Source organism: Trichosporon asahii (assembly GCF_000293215.1).
Source record: "Trichosporon asahii var. asahii CBS 2479 unplaced genomic scaffold scaffold00070, whole genome shotgun sequence".
In the NCBI taxonomy this organism is placed as follows: Eukaryota; Fungi; Basidiomycota; class Tremellomycetes; order Trichosporonales; family Trichosporonaceae; genus Trichosporon; species Trichosporon asahii.
The window spans coordinates 2,630,533-2,650,108 of NW_014040855.1; the positions used below are offsets into that span (position 1 = coordinate 2,630,533).

The 19,576-nt window shown below is 60.1% G+C and overlaps 4 protein-coding genes across 4 annotated transcripts; all 4 read right to left on the reverse strand.

The window, feature by feature from the left end:
- Positions 1-258: 258 nt before the first annotated feature.
- A1Q1_04862 (5-methyltetrahydropteroyltriglutamate-homocysteine S-methyltransferase) lies at positions 259-2,836 on the reverse strand (the record flags this gene model as incomplete). Its single annotated transcript, XM_014323100.1, has 3 exons — positions 259-268; positions 314-2,575; positions 2,796-2,836. 3 exons carry the CDS (start codon positions 2,834-2,836, stop codon positions 259-261), a joined length of 2,313 nt encoding a protein of 770 aa, XP_014178575.1.
- An 8,188-nt stretch (positions 2,837-11,024) lies between these two features.
- Positions 11,025-12,113, reverse strand: A1Q1_04863 (uncharacterized protein; the record flags this gene model as incomplete). The annotated part of the gene is made up of 1 exon (XM_014323101.1): positions 11,025-12,113. One exon carries the CDS (start codon positions 12,111-12,113, stop codon positions 11,025-11,027), a length of 1,089 nt encoding a protein of 362 aa, XP_014178576.1.
- A 1,961-nt stretch (positions 12,114-14,074) lies between these two features.
- On the reverse strand, positions 14,075-14,518 carry A1Q1_04864 (uncharacterized protein; the record flags this gene model as incomplete). The annotated part of the gene is made up of 1 exon (XM_014323102.1): positions 14,075-14,518. The coding sequence occupies one exon, from the start codon at positions 14,516-14,518 to the stop codon at positions 14,075-14,077; it is 444 nt and encodes a 147-aa protein (XP_014178577.1).
- Positions 14,519-17,805: 3,287 nt separating this feature from the next.
- Positions 17,806-19,518, reverse strand: A1Q1_04865 (uncharacterized protein; the record flags this gene model as incomplete). The annotated part of the gene is made up of 1 exon (XM_014323103.1): positions 17,806-19,518. One exon carries the CDS (start codon positions 19,516-19,518, stop codon positions 17,806-17,808), a length of 1,713 nt encoding a protein of 570 aa, XP_014178578.1.
- Between the last annotated feature and the right edge of the window lie 58 nt (positions 19,519-19,576).

Genomic DNA, 19,576 nt, shown 5'->3' on the forward strand with positions numbered 1-19,576 from the left:
TGCTCTTGTTAGTTCATAGGGATTTCTCGCTGCTCTGTTCAGAACCTCTGCGCTTGCGTCGGTGCTGTCAATGATCGTGCCGGTTGAACAGGCTTTCATATTTTAAATACTGCTACTACTACTATTTAAGTTTTCGCCTTTCTTGACGCTTAACGACACAACGCGGCATAATGACACACAAGGATGATTGGATGGAGAGTGAGGGGGTATCACATGATGGAATGAGGGGGGGTTGAAACCCTATGCAATAGATGAAACTTATGGTGTCCTGCACTTGTCGTTTGGCAGTCACTTTTTAGGCGGCACCGCTTACTGGGCCTTGATGTTCTCGCGGGCCCACTTGGCGGCCGCAACGAGGTTGGTGAGCGACTCCTCAGTCTCCTTCCAGGCACGGGTCTTAAGACCACAGTCGGGGTTGACAACGAGGAGGTCGGGGTTGATGACCTTGGCGAACTCGACGAGGCGGTCCTGGATCTCCTGCTGCGAGGGGACACGGGGCGAGTGGATGTCGTAGACACCGGGGCCGATCTCGTTCGAGTAGCCGTGCTCAGCGAAGGTCTGGAGGAGCTTAAGGTCGGCCTTGGAAGCCTCAATCGAGATGACGTCGGCGTCGAGGCGCTGGATGTGGGGGAAGATGTCTCCGAAGTCGGAGTAGCAGAAGTGCGAGTGGATCTGGGTCTCGTCCTCAACACCCGAGGTGGAGAGACGGAACGAGTCAACAGCCCACTTGAGGTAGTTGTCCCAGTCCTCCTTGCGGAGGGGAAGACCCTCACGGATAGCGGGCTCGTCGACCTGGATGGCCGAGATGCCGGCGTTGGCGAGGTCGACGACCTCGTCGCGGAGGGCAAGAGCGAGCTGCTTGGCCTGGACCTCCTTGGAGATGTCGGCACGGGGGAACGACCAGTTGAGGATGGTAACGGGGCCGGTAAGCATGCCCTTCATGGGCTTCTTGGAGACCGACTGGGCGTACGACGACCAGCGGACGGTCATGGGCTCGGGGCGCGAGACGTCCGAGACAACGATGGGGGGACGGACGTAACGCGAGCCGTAAGACTGAACCCAACCGAGCTGGGTGAAGATGAAGCCGTTGAGCTGCTCGCCGAAGTACTGGACCATGTCGTTACGCTCGGGCTCACCGTGGACGAGGAGGTCGAGGTCGAGGCGCTCCTGGATGTCGACGACGTTCTTGATCTCGTTCTCCATGGCAGTCTCGTACTGCTCCTTGGTGAGGTCACCCTTGCCGAACTTGGCACGAGCGACACGGATCTCCTTGGTCTGGGGGAAGGAGCCGATGGTGGTGGTGGGGAACTTGGGGAGGTTGAGCTTCTTCTGCTGGGCCTCGCGACGGACGGGGAAGGGGTTCTTGCGCTTCAGGTCCTCCTCCTTGATGGCAGCGACACGGTCACGGACAGCGGGGTCGGACTTGCGCTCGAACTCGCGACGAGACTCAATGTCCTTGCCGTTCTGCTTGTAGATCTCGGTCTCCTCACCGTTGAGAGCGGCAGCGAGGGCAGCGACCTCGGCGCACTTCTCGTCGGCGAACGAGAGCCACGAAACCTGCTCGGGGGTGAGCTTGGTCTCGACCTTGAGGGTGAGGGGGGTGTGGAGGAGCGACGACGAGGTCGAGATGCGGACGCGGTCGGCGCCGAGCTCAGAGACGGCCTTGTCGGCAATCTCCTTGGAGGCCTTGAGGTCGTTCTTCCAGATGTTACGGCCAGAGATGAGACCAAGCTCGAGGATGATCTTGGAGTCCTTGATCTTGGAGATGACCTCGTCGACCTGTCCGGGCTCACGGTTGACGTCGATGTGGAAGGCAGAGATGGGGAGGTCGTTGATGAAGTCAATGGACTTGCCAACGCGGCCGTAGGCGGTGGTGAGGGTGATGGGGAGGCCGACCTCGGCGAGGGCAGAGTAGGCCTTCTTGTAGAGGTCACCCCACTGCTCAGCGGCGTCGGTGACGAGGATGGGCTCGTCAAGCTGGACCTCCTTGGCGCCAGCCTCCTTCAGCGACTTGAGGAGCTCAACGTAGACGGGGATGAGCTTGTCGAGGAGGTCGAGGGGCTTGAAGTCGGCGGGGGCGTCACGGGACTTGCGGACAAGGGCAAGGTAGGTGATGGGGCCGAAGGCGACAGGGCGGGTCTCGATGCCGAGGTCCTTGGCCTCCTTGTACTCGTCGAGCCACTGGTTGCGGGCGAGCTTGAACTCGGTGTTGGGCGAGTGGTCGACCTTGACGATGTGGTAGTTGGAGTCGAAGAACTTGCCCATCTCGTTGGCGGCAACGTCGATGCCCTTCTCGCGGTCCTGGCGACCACGGCCCATGGCGAAGTAGGTGTCAAGAGGGGAGAGACCCTGCTTGACGAAACGCTCGGGAACAACGTTGAAGTTGAACGAGTGGTCGAGCAGCGAGTCATAAAGAGTCCAGTCTCCGCTCGGGATGTAGTCAACACCAGCGTTCTTGATGGACTCCCAACGCTCCTTGCGGATGGCCTTGGCGGCGTCCTGGAGCTCCTGCTCGGAGATCTTGCCGGCCCAGTAGCCCTCAATGGCCTTCTTGGCGGCACGGTTGGTGCCCACGCTGCATTGGAGTCAGCAGAAGCTCTTGCGAGTCGCGAGAGAGCGCTGGAGGAAGAGAAAGGAGGGAGTAGAGGAAGTCGTGGGGAGGTGGATGAGTGGAGGTGGGTGTGGGTGTGGCAGCCGGCGAGCTCGCTAGGGTCGGTAGCCGGTGCCACGCTGCGCAAGCTGTGCCTCGCCACTCCTTCCTTCTGCGCTAGTCGCTGCACTATGCTTGTACTCACCGGGGGTAACCGAGAATGGCAGACTTGATCGCACCAGCCATTTTGTGTGAGTTGGTGGTAAAAGGATGGATGGGGAAAAAGTCGAGACGTGGAGGGTGCCGGGTTTTTGTATACTCGGTAGACTCGGTACGATGGAGAGCGGGCAGCATTCTAGCCGCGAGAGCCGTTCCCCGCCTGCCGCCGCAATCAGTGAGCGGATGCACCGTACGGTGGGAGGGGAAGGACCCAGAGGGTGGACAAATTCAGGGCGCAGCGAGGTATCGACTAGCAATGGCATTGGCAATCACGCCATGGAGGCAGCACGCCCTGTACGAATCCGGCATACACCTTGCATGACGAGCTCACTACAGCCTGGGCAGACTGGGACTGGGTCGACTGCGACTCATACCATGGACCAATGGGCCAATGGCAGGGAAGGCAAACAGAGGTACCACCACCGCGCGGAGCCACGTCCAGTTATCGCACGACGTTCAAGCGAGGTACTGCCGCGCTGCACTCGTGCGTCGTCTCCAGGTCCCAGGTCCCACCCAAGTATGCATCTGGCCCCCCAGGCGGACGAGCAGAGCCACACTTCCAGATTAAGCTCAGTACTGGTGCCTTGCAATCAAAGAGATCGTGGCCCTTTTTTTTTGGTCGCGACTGGATGGACGTCTTCTGCGCCCCGTGCGCGCGTCCTTCGGTGTGTGGATGCTGACGCGCGTGTCTGTGTGCTCTGCTTCCCACGCACTGCGGGCGCATGCATCGGACGGCCTTGCCCGCCCATCGACTTTGCTCAACGCGTCAGTACCTTGCCCTCTTCCATCCGTTCCGTCCGCCGATCGCAACTCCGATTCCAGCGTCGCCCAGAACACATCCAGCACACCATGGCATGCTCGATCACGCCTGCCATCGTCAGATAACAAACGCCCTCTCGCTGCTCCCTGAACTGCCCCGCGGTGTCTGCCCCCCATGGCAGAAACGGTATGCGGGCGTACGCCTCGAAGCGGGGGTCCAACAGCAATCAAGCGGGCCGCCGACCCTAGTCGGGCACGTGTTCTGCGCTGCTCATGATTGGGCAACGAACCGGCGTTCGAGCCCTCCGAGCCTTTTGTCGTCGGTCCATTCGGTCAAATTGGCCAGCGATTCATTCCTGGCAAAGCAATCCAAAACCCTGGGTTGAGGATGAAGGATTCGGATGAACGTGCGGTCCTTAAGTGGTAGCGTGCTCACTCCAGCTCGCCATGGTTGGCGAGTCTGGTGGAGAGTCGGAATACCCACCGCTCACGCCTTCGCTGACGCCTTCAGAGGGGCGAGGCATATATTGACCAAACGTCTAGATCCGGCGGCGAGCGTCCCCCGTGTCACGACTCGATATACAACGGAACTCCAGCGCCGCACCCAGCATGCCCGGCATGCCCAGCACGAGCACGACGCACGCACGAAAGTACGGTGCACCGGCATACCGGCGACGAAAGGTAGATGCCGGTCGGAGCGTCGGATAAACGTTCGCACCCGCCTGTATGCCGAGTACGCTCGGTACCCTACAGCTATGTGCCCTAACTGCCCCGCCGCACCCCGCCGTCACTCCAGCCTGCTCCAGCCAACCCCGGAGCCTCGCACCGCTCTCCACGCCAGCGCCCAGGCAGCGTCCAGGCAGCGTCCAGGCAGCGTCCAGGACACCCACCCAGCCCTGTGACCAGCCGCCAGACCCGCCGGGAAGCTGGCTGGTTCGCCGGCCACCAAACCGGCCAGCCAGCCAGCCAGCGGGTCAGCGACCGGCGAGCGAGTGAGCATGGGGTATCGTGGACCAGTGAGCGTGTCAGCGAGCCATGCAGGACAGGCGTTCATCGAACGAGTCAACGAGCCGGTCAACGGGCCGGTTGGCCTCGAGCCAGCCAGCCAGCGGCGAGCGGCAAGTGGCCAAGTGGACCACGCCTTACCATCCAGGGGGGCGGTGTGCAATGTTGGGCGTGGCGCAGAGATTGGGTCCGGAAATCCGATTCGGTCTGCAGATAACTGACGATTGAACTGACGAGTCGATCAACCGGTGTAAGCGGAAGGAGCGGCTTATGTACGCCGTTGAGGCCGGTGAGGTACTCGAAGCCTAGCACCGGGGGGTCCTCCCGCGCTCTGCTTGCATGCACGCATGCACGTACAGATTGACAAGTATTGAGACCAGCTTATGCCAGTCGACTAATGCACGAGAGATGCAGATGGGATCCTTGCGATGAGCATGTTGACAACTGTGCGGGATCTCTGTGCGGACGTTTCAGCAGCGTTCGAACAACGCCATGTCATCTACCCCGCTCATTCTTCCAGCCGAGCCCTTTGCAGTAAGGGATCACGACGGTCTGGGATTGTCGGTTCTGCATGCATGCATATCCTCCGAACGCTCCTAGCTGCTGCGCGCTGTGTACGAACAGTAATCGTCTCCGAACGTCCCATCTCATCGCCCTGCGCAGCCGATGTTGCGCTCCGTGTCTCTCCTCGCTCTCCACTCACTTCGGACAATACAATCGGCAGAGCTGCTGAGCTGCTGATCTCTTTACGCCGGTACACGGCGCACGAAGAACGAGACACCGAGTACTATACAAGGCCGAGGAAGACCGGATAGTCGCCATCTGCTCAGTCGGCGCAGGAGAGATGCTTCTCGATCGCCGGATGACGTCGAGGATGTTTCGGGCGCTGGGTACAGTCACCTGGTGGATGCTTCCTTTACGCCCTCCAAGAGCCTGCTTCCACGCAGTCCATGATCCTTGACCTCCGCCGCCCGCTCGTCTTCCTCGTCTTCCCTGCTCCCACCTTCTGACATTGACATTGCGTACTCACCCATCCTGCTCGACCTCACGACAACCACCGCGAACGGTGAAGTGGCCTCCTCTTTACCCCTCATGTCCTCCAGCTCCGCAATTCGATTCTGACACACCTGGCTAGCTGGCTCCACGGTATGCTAAGGCTCGCGTAGGCATTCAGCTGACACCAGTCTCCGCGTCGACCATGCTGAATGTCGAGCGCCTCAGTTCGCCAATCACGAGTCGTGCCAGGCAGCGACATGGCAGCATACCAGCGACGCCCTGGAGCAGTAAGCTTCCCATACGTATGCGTTGAAGCTGACTGTAAGCCTCAGACCCTCATTGTCTCCCGATCTAGACGGTCGCCGGAGTGATCAAGTCCACGGCACGGTCATATCGAGTTCTGACGGGCAGGTAGCTATACCAGACTAGAAGCTGAGCTGACTCCAGGCCTCGCCTGTCCTCAGCCCCGCAGCGCCATTGTCGCCCGGAGGATATGGGGGCTAACGCGCCTTGCCATCTCGCAGCCGTTAGCTGTTCTAACACAGCGGCTAGCTGACAACAGTCGTCTGAGGGGCATGAACTCTCCTTTAGCGGTTTGCCAGAGTGTCCGGACAACCGAGTCTCGTCCCTAGAAGGTAGCTGTTCGCCGCTGCTTGGAGCTGACCTCAGGTCTTCGTTTTGACCGCACCTCTCGCATATCGGCGGTGGGCAGTCATGGGCAGGTGTGTCTCGAAGAAGCTAGCGGTATTCCACCCCATAGCTGACGGCAGTATACCTGCCTTTACGCACGAACGCACATGAGTACGATATCTGTCGGCTCGCGCATCGGGCTCGTTGCCTGTCCTCCGCTCTTGGTGGAGTAGGTGCGTCTCGAAGCTGTGCTTTCCCGTACTTCTAGCTGACGGCAGGACGCACGCCTTTCCACAGTGTCCCCCAGCTCGCGCATCTGACTCGACGCGTTACCGCTGCTCTAGGTGAGTTGATGGAGGTAGACCAGCTATGCGCTCATCTACCAGCTACCGGCCAGCACTGGACTTTAGGAGCTCGAAAAGGCGACCTTCATCAACACCGAGTGCGGCCCGGCCATCGGAAAGAGCGACGACCACATGCTCACATGCTAAAAAGTGTGTGTGCCGCGCGGGCTCGCTTGATAGATGTGAGCTACCCAAGACCGCGGGATGAGCTGACCACAGCGCGGGCTAGAGTCAGCTCAGTCTGACAGTGTCGACGTGACCAGCATGACGATTCACGATTGCCGACGCACAGCTGTGACAGTTTGAGGTGAGTTCTACCACGGGCTACAGCCAAGAGCTACTTGGTGGTTGTTTTTCCTCAGCTGACATACAGGTCTGCCCTTAACATTGTGGCTGCCAGGACGAGGCGAGCGGGTCGTTACGCGTGATAGAAAGAGATGAAGATCAAAGTGGAACCAACGTCCGTGAAGGTTGCCTCCAGTTAGTCGGCTGAATCATGCTCAGTCGACAGCTGCTTGCTTCGTTCTGCACGAGTCCTGGCTGCGCTCGCCTTCATCCAGAGAACTGATGTGGCAGCCGAGTCATCTGTATCGGGCAGGGAGGAGTTGGCGCCAAATGAAATGGCAGCGCGGCAGCGCAGTACTCACTGAGACACGTTGAGGCACGTCCCTAGCGCCGATGCGATATTGACAGCTGATTCACGTTCCAGTTACCCGGGAGCGCAGATGCTGTCTGAGCGTGACGGGCACGACTGATCTCGACGCTGATGGGGCACTGACACCTCTCACCCTTGATGGCAAACTCTCAAACATGTTGTGGCGACAGAGTCATCCATGAAAGACTAAGAACCATTCCAGATGAAGCAGACGCGATGAAGCACGCCATAATCCGAGGGCTGAGCAACTAGATCGCAGCGCCCCCTGTCCTTGACCTCCTAGTCGTGCACGGAAGACGTTGATCCGAACAGCCCTGGCATTGCTATGGGACATACCAACTCGGCTGTTAAGACATCTTAGCTTCGGATTGTGGAATGCCAAGGCTGTCCTTCGAGCATGAGATCGCGCTTGCAGAAGACATTCCTAGTTTGAGTAGCGAACGTTCGAGGAACGATGAAGACGACCACCAGAAGTTCCGAACAGAGATAATATCAGAAAACTTTAGCTTTCGGCGCGTCTTCCGATCATGCCGATCCGAAACTGATACGGTCTAAAGGAGTGGCGTGGCGCATTGAGTCGGCTTCATGTGGCTAGTAACCAGACACCCACCGCAGTTGTAACGCAAAGTGAACGACGAGACATGAAGCGGTACGCTATTCGTGCCTGGACGACGCCTTCTCGTTCTCCCGAGTTATCCTCGTGGTCGTCGACATCGTCCGACGAGACGAGGAGACAAGTATTTGACACACTGATCTTTTACGCTTCTGGAAATGGACATGAACGGGAGCGACAGGCATAGACAGCTTAACCAGCTTACCTCTTTCGAGCAGCTGAGTGTCTCAACTAACGACGCCCCATCTTCATGGCTGACTGCGGAGTGTGCACGGAGGGCGAAGATCCGAACGCCCTCGGTCGTGACTGTCGGACGAGTCAAGCTGGCTGGTCTGGACGCTCTGGATCAGGTTGCGTGGATAGACAAGTCAGTGCGGTTCGGCCAGGCGTATGCGACTGCGCATTCTCCCTGACCTAACAGATTGTGCTTTCCTAGTGACCGATGCTCTCCAAGACTGCCACTGCAGTTGCTCACGTGGAAAGAACGACTTCGGCGTGTCCTCCGTTCTCGAGGAAAGCTACACGCGATGTCACCCACGAACGTTCTTTTCATAGAGTGACGAGGAACAGCTAGTCGAAGCAAGAATAGAGATAGACGGCGAAACAAGTTGAGGTACGTCCTCAACGTCCTCAATGTCTCACACCAGACGCCTTCATTTCTCTCCAGTCGCCAATGAAACTGCAGCGTTCTGTCGGACATGACGGCCCCGCGTCTAGACATGCTTTAGGCCAGGCTGTGCCAAATAGCCTCAATGCCTCTTTGAATGAGGGCTGTATATCCGCCAACGCTGAAGATCTCATTCCCGCTAGTGCACACGCACACGGACTAGCGCAGACAAAAGGTGCACTTGAGTAGTATGTCGCGGAACATGAAGCCACACATTGCAGAGCCAGGAAGCCATCGAGGACCGTGACCACCCCGCAGTCGGTGACGGCCGAGTGTGGCTTGTGGCTTGGGGGGGCCAGCGTGCAGCATGGAGGTCGAGCACGACTTGCGCAGTGCGAAAGGCGCGTGCAAAGCATGGGTAAAGCGCCGCAACACAGCCGCACGCATGCGTCTATCTGCGCATGTCAGAATGGGCCAGAGCAGAGGTTCCTGTGACGCTTGACGCCCTCGCTCCGAAGAGTGCCTCGCGCGGCCGCGCGTAGTTTCGTTTCGGCCGGCTCGTATGGACCCCAGAAATCAGTCGCGCAACACCTCTCTGTGGGAGTGTTTGAACGCGGCGTGAGAAGCTCCACCGCTCAGCAGGGGAGAGTTTGCTGCGCCGAAGAGGTTTGTGGAGCGCTCCGCGTTGGAGTGAGAACGCCGGTCGGCGCCGACGTTGACCTCAACAGGTGCGAACGGAGTAGAGCGGTGGAGGATCGCCGGGGGTGCGAACGATGAGGGCCGCAAGATACAGGCCGTGATGACGGCCTCCATGCCGCAGCAGTCTCAGGGGCCCCCGCTCGTGACCACGATGCCGCTCGGAGCTGACCTCACATGATCCATCGAGAACCACTAGAAAGCAAGCTTTACGCGTCTACCTTTGGCGTCCTCGTGAGGTACCGGCATTGCTGACCCTTGTGGAAGCCTCGCGCCCACCTCGTCCAATGGTCCTGCCTTCTTCGCAGGAACCGCTCGTAAGAAACCGTAAGAAAACCGTACAGGTTGCGTTTGAGATATGGACGGGTGGTCCTATGACCTTTGCACCAGCGAGAACCCTGGAACGCCATGCCGGGTGAGTTCGTAGTTGCCGTATTCCACCAGATGGAGGGACTGTGCATTGGGCGCTTCATTCAGGTGGCGGCCACGCGGACGACAGCGGAGTCGGGCCGGCCGACCTGCAGCCTATGAGCAGCGCGGGTGATGAACAATACGGGCCTGAAGCTGAGGAGAGCATGGCGAATTGCGCTCCGCGAACTGGGACCAGGTTCGGGGGTGGGGATCGATGGGAAACTGGCGGCGCCGCCGCTATGCGGCGCAGGGCCTTTGGCAGCGACGCCATTTCATGAGTGCACTAAGGCCAGTGATTCGCCCAACTTCCCCAGCGTTGGTGCGCTGATGCCATTCAGTGGGCATGCAAGGCACAGACGCCAGACGCGTCAGGCATCAGGCGCCTGTCTTTGTTCCTTTGCCTGGTCTGCATGAATTGGGAACGCAACGAAAGCGGTAAACCTCCGGGCTACCTCCGGGAGTGCCATGCACGCTCACTTGTGCGCAGAACAATGCAATGACAGTCGCGCGCCTCGGGGGGTCTGGGGAGTACGTAAACCCCGCGAGGCAGCCCTGCGACGCGTCGGCTGATGGTAACGTAAAGATATACTTTGGCCCCAGCCTCCATCTCCACATCTCATCTTCCCCCCTCCATCCCTTCCCTTCTCATCTCCACTGCATTCCATCCATCATGTCCGTGACCGCGACGCCTCCCCGCTCCAGCCGCCCGCGGACCTCCGCCCCTCCGTCCCCCTACGCCGACCGCGACGTTGGGCCCAGCGACTCCCCCCTCCGGCGCTCGCGCGGGTTTGCGACCAACCTCTCCGCCTGTGCCGGCGATGAGGGCGAGCCGGCGACCGACTCGCCGACATTCCACCTGCGCAAGAGTGAGCGCATCTCCCAATGGCGCTCAACCGTCTCCCCCTCCTACACGCCAAAGACGCACAACGCGCTCGCGCGCGCGACCGGCGGTCCGTCATCCATCCACTCCGGCTCCCCTTCGTCACGCCGCGGACACACAGCGCGCTCGCGCGAGTGATCGACAGCGACAGCGACAGTGACGCCGAGCCAGCACGTCAGGCGCGCGAGTCGCGCCGCTCGACGCAGACGCGCACACCGCCAGCATCGAGCCGCAAGCTCGGCTCGGCGTTCAACATGAGCATGTCGCCCCTGTCGCAGGCGAGCCCGGCGCCAGCGGCAAAGGTGCGCTTCCTCGCCGAGCCGATGCGGAGATACAACTCGCTCCCGACGCCGCCGGCCGCCTGGTCCCCCTCCCGCGTCCCGAGGAGTATAGGCCTGTATGACCTGAACCTGCACGCGACACCGCCGAAATCAAAGTACCAGCCCAAGAAGCTGGATCTCGGGGGGCCACTCGGCGGCCCGATCGAGGCGGCGCCGCTCACGCCGTCGCCCGAGATGAAGGAGGAGCGATGATCATCAAGCACCGACCACCACCCCGAATCACCGTGGCTAGACAATGGAATCCATCACACTGTATTATCATGTAAAATGCTACTGTATCAACATCCCCCCGCGGCGAACGGATGCCGCCACTCGCCCCTGATGTCCGGCATCAGCAGCGCGCCGAGCTCGAGCACGTCCTCTTCCTCGGGCGGCACGTCGACTAACGCCTCCCAGTCGCGCTTCAAACTGATGCCCAGCCTAGGCCCAAACTCGAGCGCCGGGAGCTCATACCGTCCCACCGTCTCCTCGGAGATCTCAGCCGGCGAGAGGAGATACTCAAAGTTGAGGTGTTCGGAGGGCTCGCCGCTGCTCTCCGCCCCATGCCCGGCGTGCCCTAGTATCGAGGTGATGGGCGAGGCGTAGGGATGATACTCGAGCGACTTGGCGCGGCGCAGGTCTGTCTCGAGAACTAGTCTGGGCGCATGCGCGACGGGGGCCGACACGGGCCCGGCCTGCAACCCAGGTGGGGGGCGGCGCTCGCGCTCGAGGTCCGAATCCGTGTCCTCCAGCATGCGCTCGAGGATCGCGAGCCGCTCCAAGCTGGCATGGAACAGACGTCGGCGCTCCCGCTTGCTCTCCCTGCTGTTCTTGCGTCGGATCACAATGTCGGGCCGCTCCTCGTCGGGTATCATGCCGAACTCATGTGCCTCCGATAACCGCTCTTCGTGATCCTCATGAGCTTTGGGAGTCTCGTCCCCCCGCTCCGGCTCCCACTCGTCTATGCCTTCCAACACCTCGACTGTCTCCGGTATGCTCCGCCCAATACGGTCCTTTTCCCCCCGCCGCTCCAAACCCGAGAACGTCTCCTCAGTCGGACTCGGCCTCACGACCGTCACAATGAGTTTTGGCCGCGGCACACTGGCGCTCCGCGCATACTCGATGTCAATGTCGAGAAAGTAGTTATGCAAGCTGAGCCGCTTCCGCCGCTCCGGGACGGAGAGGAGGGAGCCGAGCGAGCGCACGCTGGCGGCGCAGCTTGCTGTGGGCGCGCGGCGCGGGACGGGGAGCGGAGGGAGGGACTTGGACGAGAGCGAGAGCGAGGGCGTGGGTGAGGGGGTGCGCCGCCTTAGCTGGTCGGGGGTCGGTGGGCGGGGCAGGCCTTGCGAGAAGGGGTGCGCCGGCGGAAGGGGGAGGACGTCGTTCATATTGAGTCGAGTCGGAGCGCAACGAGCGTGAAGGAGTGGGTCTGTCGTATCTTGTCGGAGCGTCGAAGATGCGAAACAATGAGTGTCCTGTTTGGTGCAATGAGAGTGGTGGCGAGAGAGTCGAGTCACGCGTCGTCACCTGCTTCTGTGTCGTCGACTTCTGCCGTCGTTGTCTTCTGCCGACAGCGCTTGTCGTTCACCGATCTTCTGTCGTCTGTTGTTCACCGGAATGTAGCCTGTGCTCCGGAATCGTCGCAGGGAGCTGGACCTTGTAAGCCAGCACTCGTCCACGACGTAGGAAGAGTAAAGTGAAAGGGGGCGCAAGCCTCCCAGAAAAGCGTAAAGGCTACATGTATACTTTGGGTCCAGAGCTTCTGGTGTGTTGATAGCGGGCAGGAGTCGTACCGTTTGTGCCGTGGTGTGCCTCGGCGCGCGCGGCGCCGCCCCCGCGCCGTGTCGGCGTTGGGGCGCGAAGACAATAACGGTAAGCTTTGGGCGCCGGCCTCGTTTTGGCCTTAGTCCGTTGTTTGTCGGACTGTCGGATGCGTAGCTGGCAGCAGCGCGGCTACCGGACCGCAGACCCGTGAGCCGTAAGCTGTCAGCAGCTTTGGTTGAGAGGCTCTGATCGAGGGGTGATCGGGCATGCCGAGCGCTGCGAGATGCCTGCTGTGCAGGGATCTCTCTCGTGGGTAATCTGTGAGAAGGAGTGAGCGAGGTCAGCTGTCAGTTCTGTCTGTGAAGACGAGGTGACCGGGGTCGGGAGGAGCGAAGTGTGAGTAAGCTCCACTTCGCAGCGTCCGGCATGCTTCTGAAGGTCAGTCACGCGGCGACCTCTGTCTGACCAGTCTGCCGTGGCAGACGATGCAATCGAAGTGAACCAGTCCAGTGGAGCATGGAGCAGACCGACACGAAACAGATGACATTGTGTCTGAGCGCAGGAGGCACGCGCCTCTGCTTGTCATCCGGAGGCGTCCACGCCATGATGGGCGTGCACGGCGCGGATGCTGGCGGAGTCTGATCCGATCTGACTGTCTCTGACTGTGTGAGTTTCAGCGACGCTCCTTCGTGAGAAAGGCTCAAGGCGGTGGAGTCGTGGGATCAGAACAATAACGAGCCATGTGGGAGTCGTGCCTCGTTCCGTTTCACCGCGTTTCAGAACGACTTCGAGCAGAGATCCCGTACCTCGCCTTCTTGCAAACCTTCTGTCTCCTGTCACCTGCTCTCCCCGTGCCTTCTCTTCTAGTCAGCTGTCACCGTCACCTGCTGGGGGGTGGTGCTATTCAGTCCAACGCGTCGTGGCACGTCGTACGTCGTGAACTCACTCAATGCGAAGCAAAATGCCCCAAGAGTCAATGGAAAGTCTAAATGTTCGGGGAGACCAACGATCAATGCAAAAAGTGTGTGTGTCTGTCTACAACAATAAAATCCCGAGGAGTGCGTGTATGGTTCCTCTATTGGTTCAATGGTTCAATGGCGGACCAGCGGGGAGAGAGAGATAAGGGCCTCGCCTGCCTCGCACCCGCGCGGAGCCGGAGCCGATGGGAGCGGAGGTGACTATCAAAGATGATGCCCCTGATGTTTCGGCCAGTTTCGCGGTCCAGATCTCGGTCCAGTCGTGAGGGGGCTGGCTAGCAGTGCGAATGAGATGGTATCGTGAATGTCGTGTATGCGTGTATGTAACTATTGATGCTAAACTTGCTAAACTTGCTATGATGTGTATACTAGATTTAATGCTTTTGATTGCTTGCGCCGGAGGGCGCTTGCGGTGGGGCTCGGACCATTTGTGTGAGTGCGAGCGGCTTCGATCGTTTCGGGCTGCGACCTGCCGAAGATGACGACGCTCCGAGAGTGGGACTTCTCGCCGAAGCTCACGCTGGGCTTCTGGACGACGAGGGCCGTCACAGAAGGCGAAACTGATCGAAAGGCAGATCGTGCCCGAAGTCATGCCGAAGTGGGGCGGCTTAGAGAACCTCGCCGAGGTTCTGGAGATGCAGCCTCAGCGCCTCTCCGCCGTCCTGTAGCTCGGCAGCGGCGAGGAGGAGCTCCATGATGTCCTCGGGCACGTCCTCGAGTTCGAGTCCGAGCTCCTCGAGCTGCGCCTCGATCTCCTTGATCTTGCTCTCGGCGCTGGTATATCCCTCGCTATTCTGGGCCTTCGGGTGCGCTATAGGGGTGGAGGCGACGAGGGTGGCCATCGGTGTGCGGAGGCCCGAGGAGCCAGACGAGGACGGGCGCGAGCCGAGCGTGAAGGCAAAGTAGCTGTCGCCCTCGACTGAGGAAGGGGAGAGGGCGGGCGTCTCGAGCGTCTCGAAGGCGACGGGGGCGGGGTGGAATTTCGTCGTCGGCATAGCGATCGATGTCGGGCGGCTGGGGCCGGCGGCAGTGGTTGATGAGGGGTGGCACATTGTCGTTTGCAAGCGCAGAGGGCTTCGAGGTGACGAAGGAGTAGTCGTGGAGAGTGTGGTGTTGAGAGTGTCGATTTGTGCAGACGTGTGTCTGAGGCCGGAGCAGGCTAGAGGCTGGTCGGGCTGGTCGTGAAGCGGCTGGACGGGGAGGTTGGTGGTGAATGCTAAGGTTGACTGAATCTCAACGTGAGACGTGTGGGGTTACGTCTTCCGTTGTGTCATGTTTAAGTACGTGGTCCGACTTTCTAAATTCCCGCAATCCGCACCTTCCTCAGTGCAACACAACGAGTAAGCGACTGACTACGAGCAAGTGTCGCGACGCGATCCTCTCGACGCCGCATCGGACGCTCCGATGCGGACTGCTGTCCACTTGGTGAGCCACCACAGGCACACTCAATTGACGAGTAGCCCACTGGGCGATCCGTCGCTGCATTGTTCATTCCGCTGAGCCTTGCGAGCCGCTGCGTGGTAGCGAGCGACAGTGAGCTGTCCTTGCTGGCCTCTCTGGCCGCAAGCACAAAGTTGAGGAAAGAAGCAAGAGGAAAGTGCCAGAGCACGCTCGAGCGTAGCGTCCGTCTTATTGTTCTCGCAGGGTTGACGCTCGAGGCGGCGCCACGAGGGACTTTCGTCAGGCCACTGGCTGCATTGGGTGAACGCTAGGCGGACACTGGGCAACGTTGGCTGGCATGCACGAGTACATTGTGGAATGTGGCGCTGGCCAGTCTTCCGGCCGATACCATCTCCGAACGCTGGCCCCTCAGCTTACCGAGAGCGATACGCCCGAAGTCGCTTCCGATGCTTACATTCTGGCGGCCATCGCCTCTCCGTTGCTCTCCCTTGCCCATCTCTTGTCCCTGGGTATCATCATGCGATTCTGGTATCCTTGAGGGTAAGAGTGTACAGAGGAGACAGCGTTTGGCCTACCCAAGCGAGCACATTCCTCGCCTGTGAGCGAGGATAAGACCCCCTGCCTCAATTGGACACGGTGCAGATCCGCACCGGCGCCCACAAACGCGCCCTGCGCGCGCGCATGCCGGGACAACCTTACTCACAAAGTTGGAGTGCGGAATGCCCACTGCCTCGAACTGATCTGAACTGAATACGTGTGGTGGTACAGCGTCGCAAAGTCCCTGGTGATGGACCCTCGACCTTGTCGGAGTCTCGTTTGTATTCGGACTTGAAAGGAGTATGGCTGACTCAATGCTGCGCATTTCAAGGAACTCTCCTTCAAGGATTGAGAGTTATTGTTGTATACCTCTGTCATCCCTTGTCGGGGGAATGCAGCAGAGATAGTCCAACGCCCCGCCAACGCCAACGCAGATCACCGCGTGTGGCTTGGAGCTTCATCAATGCTGAATCGATGGCGACTGACCCACTGCATCTGCTCTTGCACGGGTCGCAACTTGTCCTCGGGGTATCCTCGGGTCATCGCCCAACCGATGCATACTGTTCAGGAGTGGGGTTGCTGACGCTCACACTGGCGGAGCTGGCGGTGGGTGTAGGCTGACACAATGTCGCGCATGTCGCGAATGCTCTTCAGACACCCAAGGGACGAGTTGGAATGCTTGGAGTGTTTCGGGGATCGTCGCGGACTCGGGCTCGATAGACTCCCAGCGTGTGCGAGTGCTTCGGGTCAAGAGAGACCGGGCTTGGCATGACTGTCGACCCACTGTTGTCGCGGAGTGCTCGGCGCCGATGACTCCGGGGGATACATGTCTCCTCCGAATGCCTCGAGCGAATGCCTCGAGCTGCACGCTCGGAACTGTGGAAGGAAGTCAGTCGCCGTAACTTGGTCTGTGCTGCACAGGCAGACACCGACTGGAGTCCCGTGACCAGCATTCTGGCCGTCACTCTGGCACTCTGGCTGCCACTTGGCCACTTGGCTGCATTGAAGGTACCGACTATGTTGAAGACGAGGGGCTGAATACATGGAAAGCGTTGATTCAGACTCCACTCTGGTCGTCACTCCAGTGCTCGCAGGTGACCGCCGCCTCACTCAGCCCTCATCACTCATGGGCGGCCCTCGATTCCGCACTCTGACACGGGCGCTGCTTGGCACTAAGTGTCGGGGCCGACGGTGCCGGACTGCCAGACCGTGTCCATCAGATTGAGGATCTACCGTGTCCACTGCATCTTCACCATCTCAAGATCCTCGTTCATGCTCCTTGCCACTTGGGATGGGTAGTGGAGAGGGTGCCCTCGCTACGCTTCTCGCTGGTCCTTACCCGTCGGTCCCTCTATCGCCAGATTATCGCCAGATCTACCCTCGAGCCGAATGTCGGCGCCACGCGACCCAGTGCTCAGATATAGATACGGCTCAACCCCAATCAACCCAGCGGGAGAGTGCAGATCTCGTCAGACGCCGTATACCCTTCCTCATATCGTTGAAGTCTCGATTCGCAGAGCCAGCGATCGCGTCACGCGTCAGCTGATAGGAGATTCGGCACCCCCCGACAGAGAACTCTGCAGGGCCGTGCGGATCTGAATGGTGGTTCCGCACCTCGTTTACCTCCCCCAACTCTCAGCTGAACAGACCCGGGCATGCCGGGCACCTATGGGGCACCTATGGCAGCCGAAATCGGCACGCCACGAGCCATTCCTCAAGCTGCCCTCAAGCTGCAAGATCTGACAAACGAGCTGCCTAGGACGCCATTGGCGGCGTATTCCTCGCCAGGCCCTCGCCACTCTGTGCAGCCGATATGCTTAGCCAGCCGATTCGGCAGTCCCCCAACCAGTCTGTAGTGATCGCGCATAGACCTCCCGATTGAGCAGCCTCGGCACACCACCCCTCCCCAGCACCAAGCTACAGTGAGCAGAAGATAAACCCATTTGCATAAATCTAGACAAAAGAGATCAAGACAAGATAATTAAGATGTAATCGTCGCTGGGCCAGTTGAGAGCTACAATAGCGGTTTTGACAAGATGTATGACAAAGATATAGATAATGATTTTTCGTTAATACTGGGACCAGAGGTGGTTGAAGACCTGCCCAGCCTGATGATGGGGGCGCACTCGCTCCATGAATGCGACTTGCTGCGCCCCCTACTTTGCTGTCGAAGAGAAGAAACACACTCGCTCCCTGAATGCGACTTGCTGCGTTTCTTTCTCTCGCGACCTCATGCACCTCCGCCAGCACCCAGACACGCACTCGCTCTACCCAACTGCGACTTGCTGCGTGGACTGGATGCCTCAAAACAACCTGAAGAATGATGGAAAAGTGGAAGACGCACTCGCTCCCTGAATGCGACTTGCTGCGCTTCCACTCTCATTGCGCTCGGTGGGGCGGCTTAAAAGTCCTTCTTGGCCGTGCCCGCGGCGAGCGCCTCGGTGTGCGGCAGCTCGGGGCCGAGCGACTCGGACAGGTCCTCCTTGGGCGGGCCCTGGTAGTTCTTCCTGCCCCAGACCCAGTACCAGATGGCGCTCATGAGGGTGAAGGCGACGAAGACGACGGGGGCGTAGTTGACCGTCTGCGCCGTGACGGGGATGTAGGCGGGCATGCAGAAGAGGGGCACGGCGAGACACGACCAAGCGAGCGCGACACAGTTGGTGAACCAGCCAAACTTGCCGAGGTAGAACTTGGCGTGCTGCTTGACCTGCCTGCGGCCCTCCCACACGGAGACAGCGATGGGGGACGCGTACGAGATGGTCAGCGAGATGACACCGACACCCGAAAAGGCGTTGAAGGCGGTCGAGGAACCAAAGTAGATCAGGCCGAGGAGGATCTGGACAATGAGCACGAGGTACATCGCGTTCAGGGGGACGTCGAGCTTGTGGTTGACCTGCTTCCACCACTTGGAGCCGGGGATGGCGCCGTCACGAGCGAATGCCCAGGTGCAGCGCGACGAGGCGGTCGTGCACGCGGTACCGCAAAGGATGGCGAGGACCATGAGGGGAAGAAGAAGAAGAATAGCGCCGACAGACGAGCCGACGGCAGACTTGATGATCGTGGGCGTGGGCTGGCCAGAGGCGAGGCCGACGAGCATCTGAATGTCGGGAAGAACGAACATGAGGGGGACGAGGAAGAGGAGACCGCCGACGAGGTTCAGGCAAATGGTCGCAACCATGGCCTTAGGCACCTGCGTCGCGGGCGACTGGACCTCCTCGCACATTGAAATAACCATGCCGGTCGACGAAGTGGCGTACGCGGCGTGCAGGAGACCGACCATGAAGGACCAGCCGGCGGGCCAGCCCGAGCCGGTGACCTCGGGCTCGAATCCGCCAAAGACGTAGGCGCCCGAGCGGCGGCCGAGCTTGGCGACGGCGAGAACAGTGATGAGAATGGCGAGCAGACCGACAAAGGTCCAGATAATGGCGAACGTGTCAAGAATAGGCAGCCAGCGGTTACCGAGGGTCGAGATCAGACCGCAGAGGAGCGTGATGGCGACGAAGAGGAGGTAGATCTGGTACGTCTTGGCGTCCCAGATGCCAACTCCGGGCTCGACCTCAAAGACGTTGACGCAGGCGACGAAGAAGAGGGTCGTTCCGAACTGCACCGCAAGCGTGATGGTGATGTTGCCGACGACATACGCCCAGCCACAGAGGTAGGCGGCGATGCGGCGGAACTTTTGCGGGGCGAGCATGAAGGTCTGGTAGTACACGCCGCCGGCGGTCGGGTACACCGAGGTGATCTCGCCGAGGGACGCGGCGACGCAGAGAATGATGAGGGAGACAAGGACCCAGCCCCAGATGACGACGGCGGGGCCACCGCCCTGGAGCGGGTAGTAGAGCGTCGTGGCGAGACCGTAAGGGATCGAGGCGAGGACGAACGACATGAAGGCGACGTGCAGCGTCGAGCGCGAGCGCACCAGCTCGGGCTGGTAGCCCATCTTGTGGAGCAGGTCGTCGGCACTGTCGAGCGAGCCGGTGTGCACCGAGCCGTTGCGCTCGTAGACGCTTCCGTTCGAGCCGGGGCCATCGCGGCGGCTCCAGACGCGCTGGACGGGGCCGTCCGCGGTCGGTGCGGTCGTCGTAGCGGTGATCTTCTCGCTGACGGCGGCCATGGTGGTAAGATAGAGAGAGAGTGAACGAAGTTGAGTGGATTCAGGTGTCGCTGAAAAA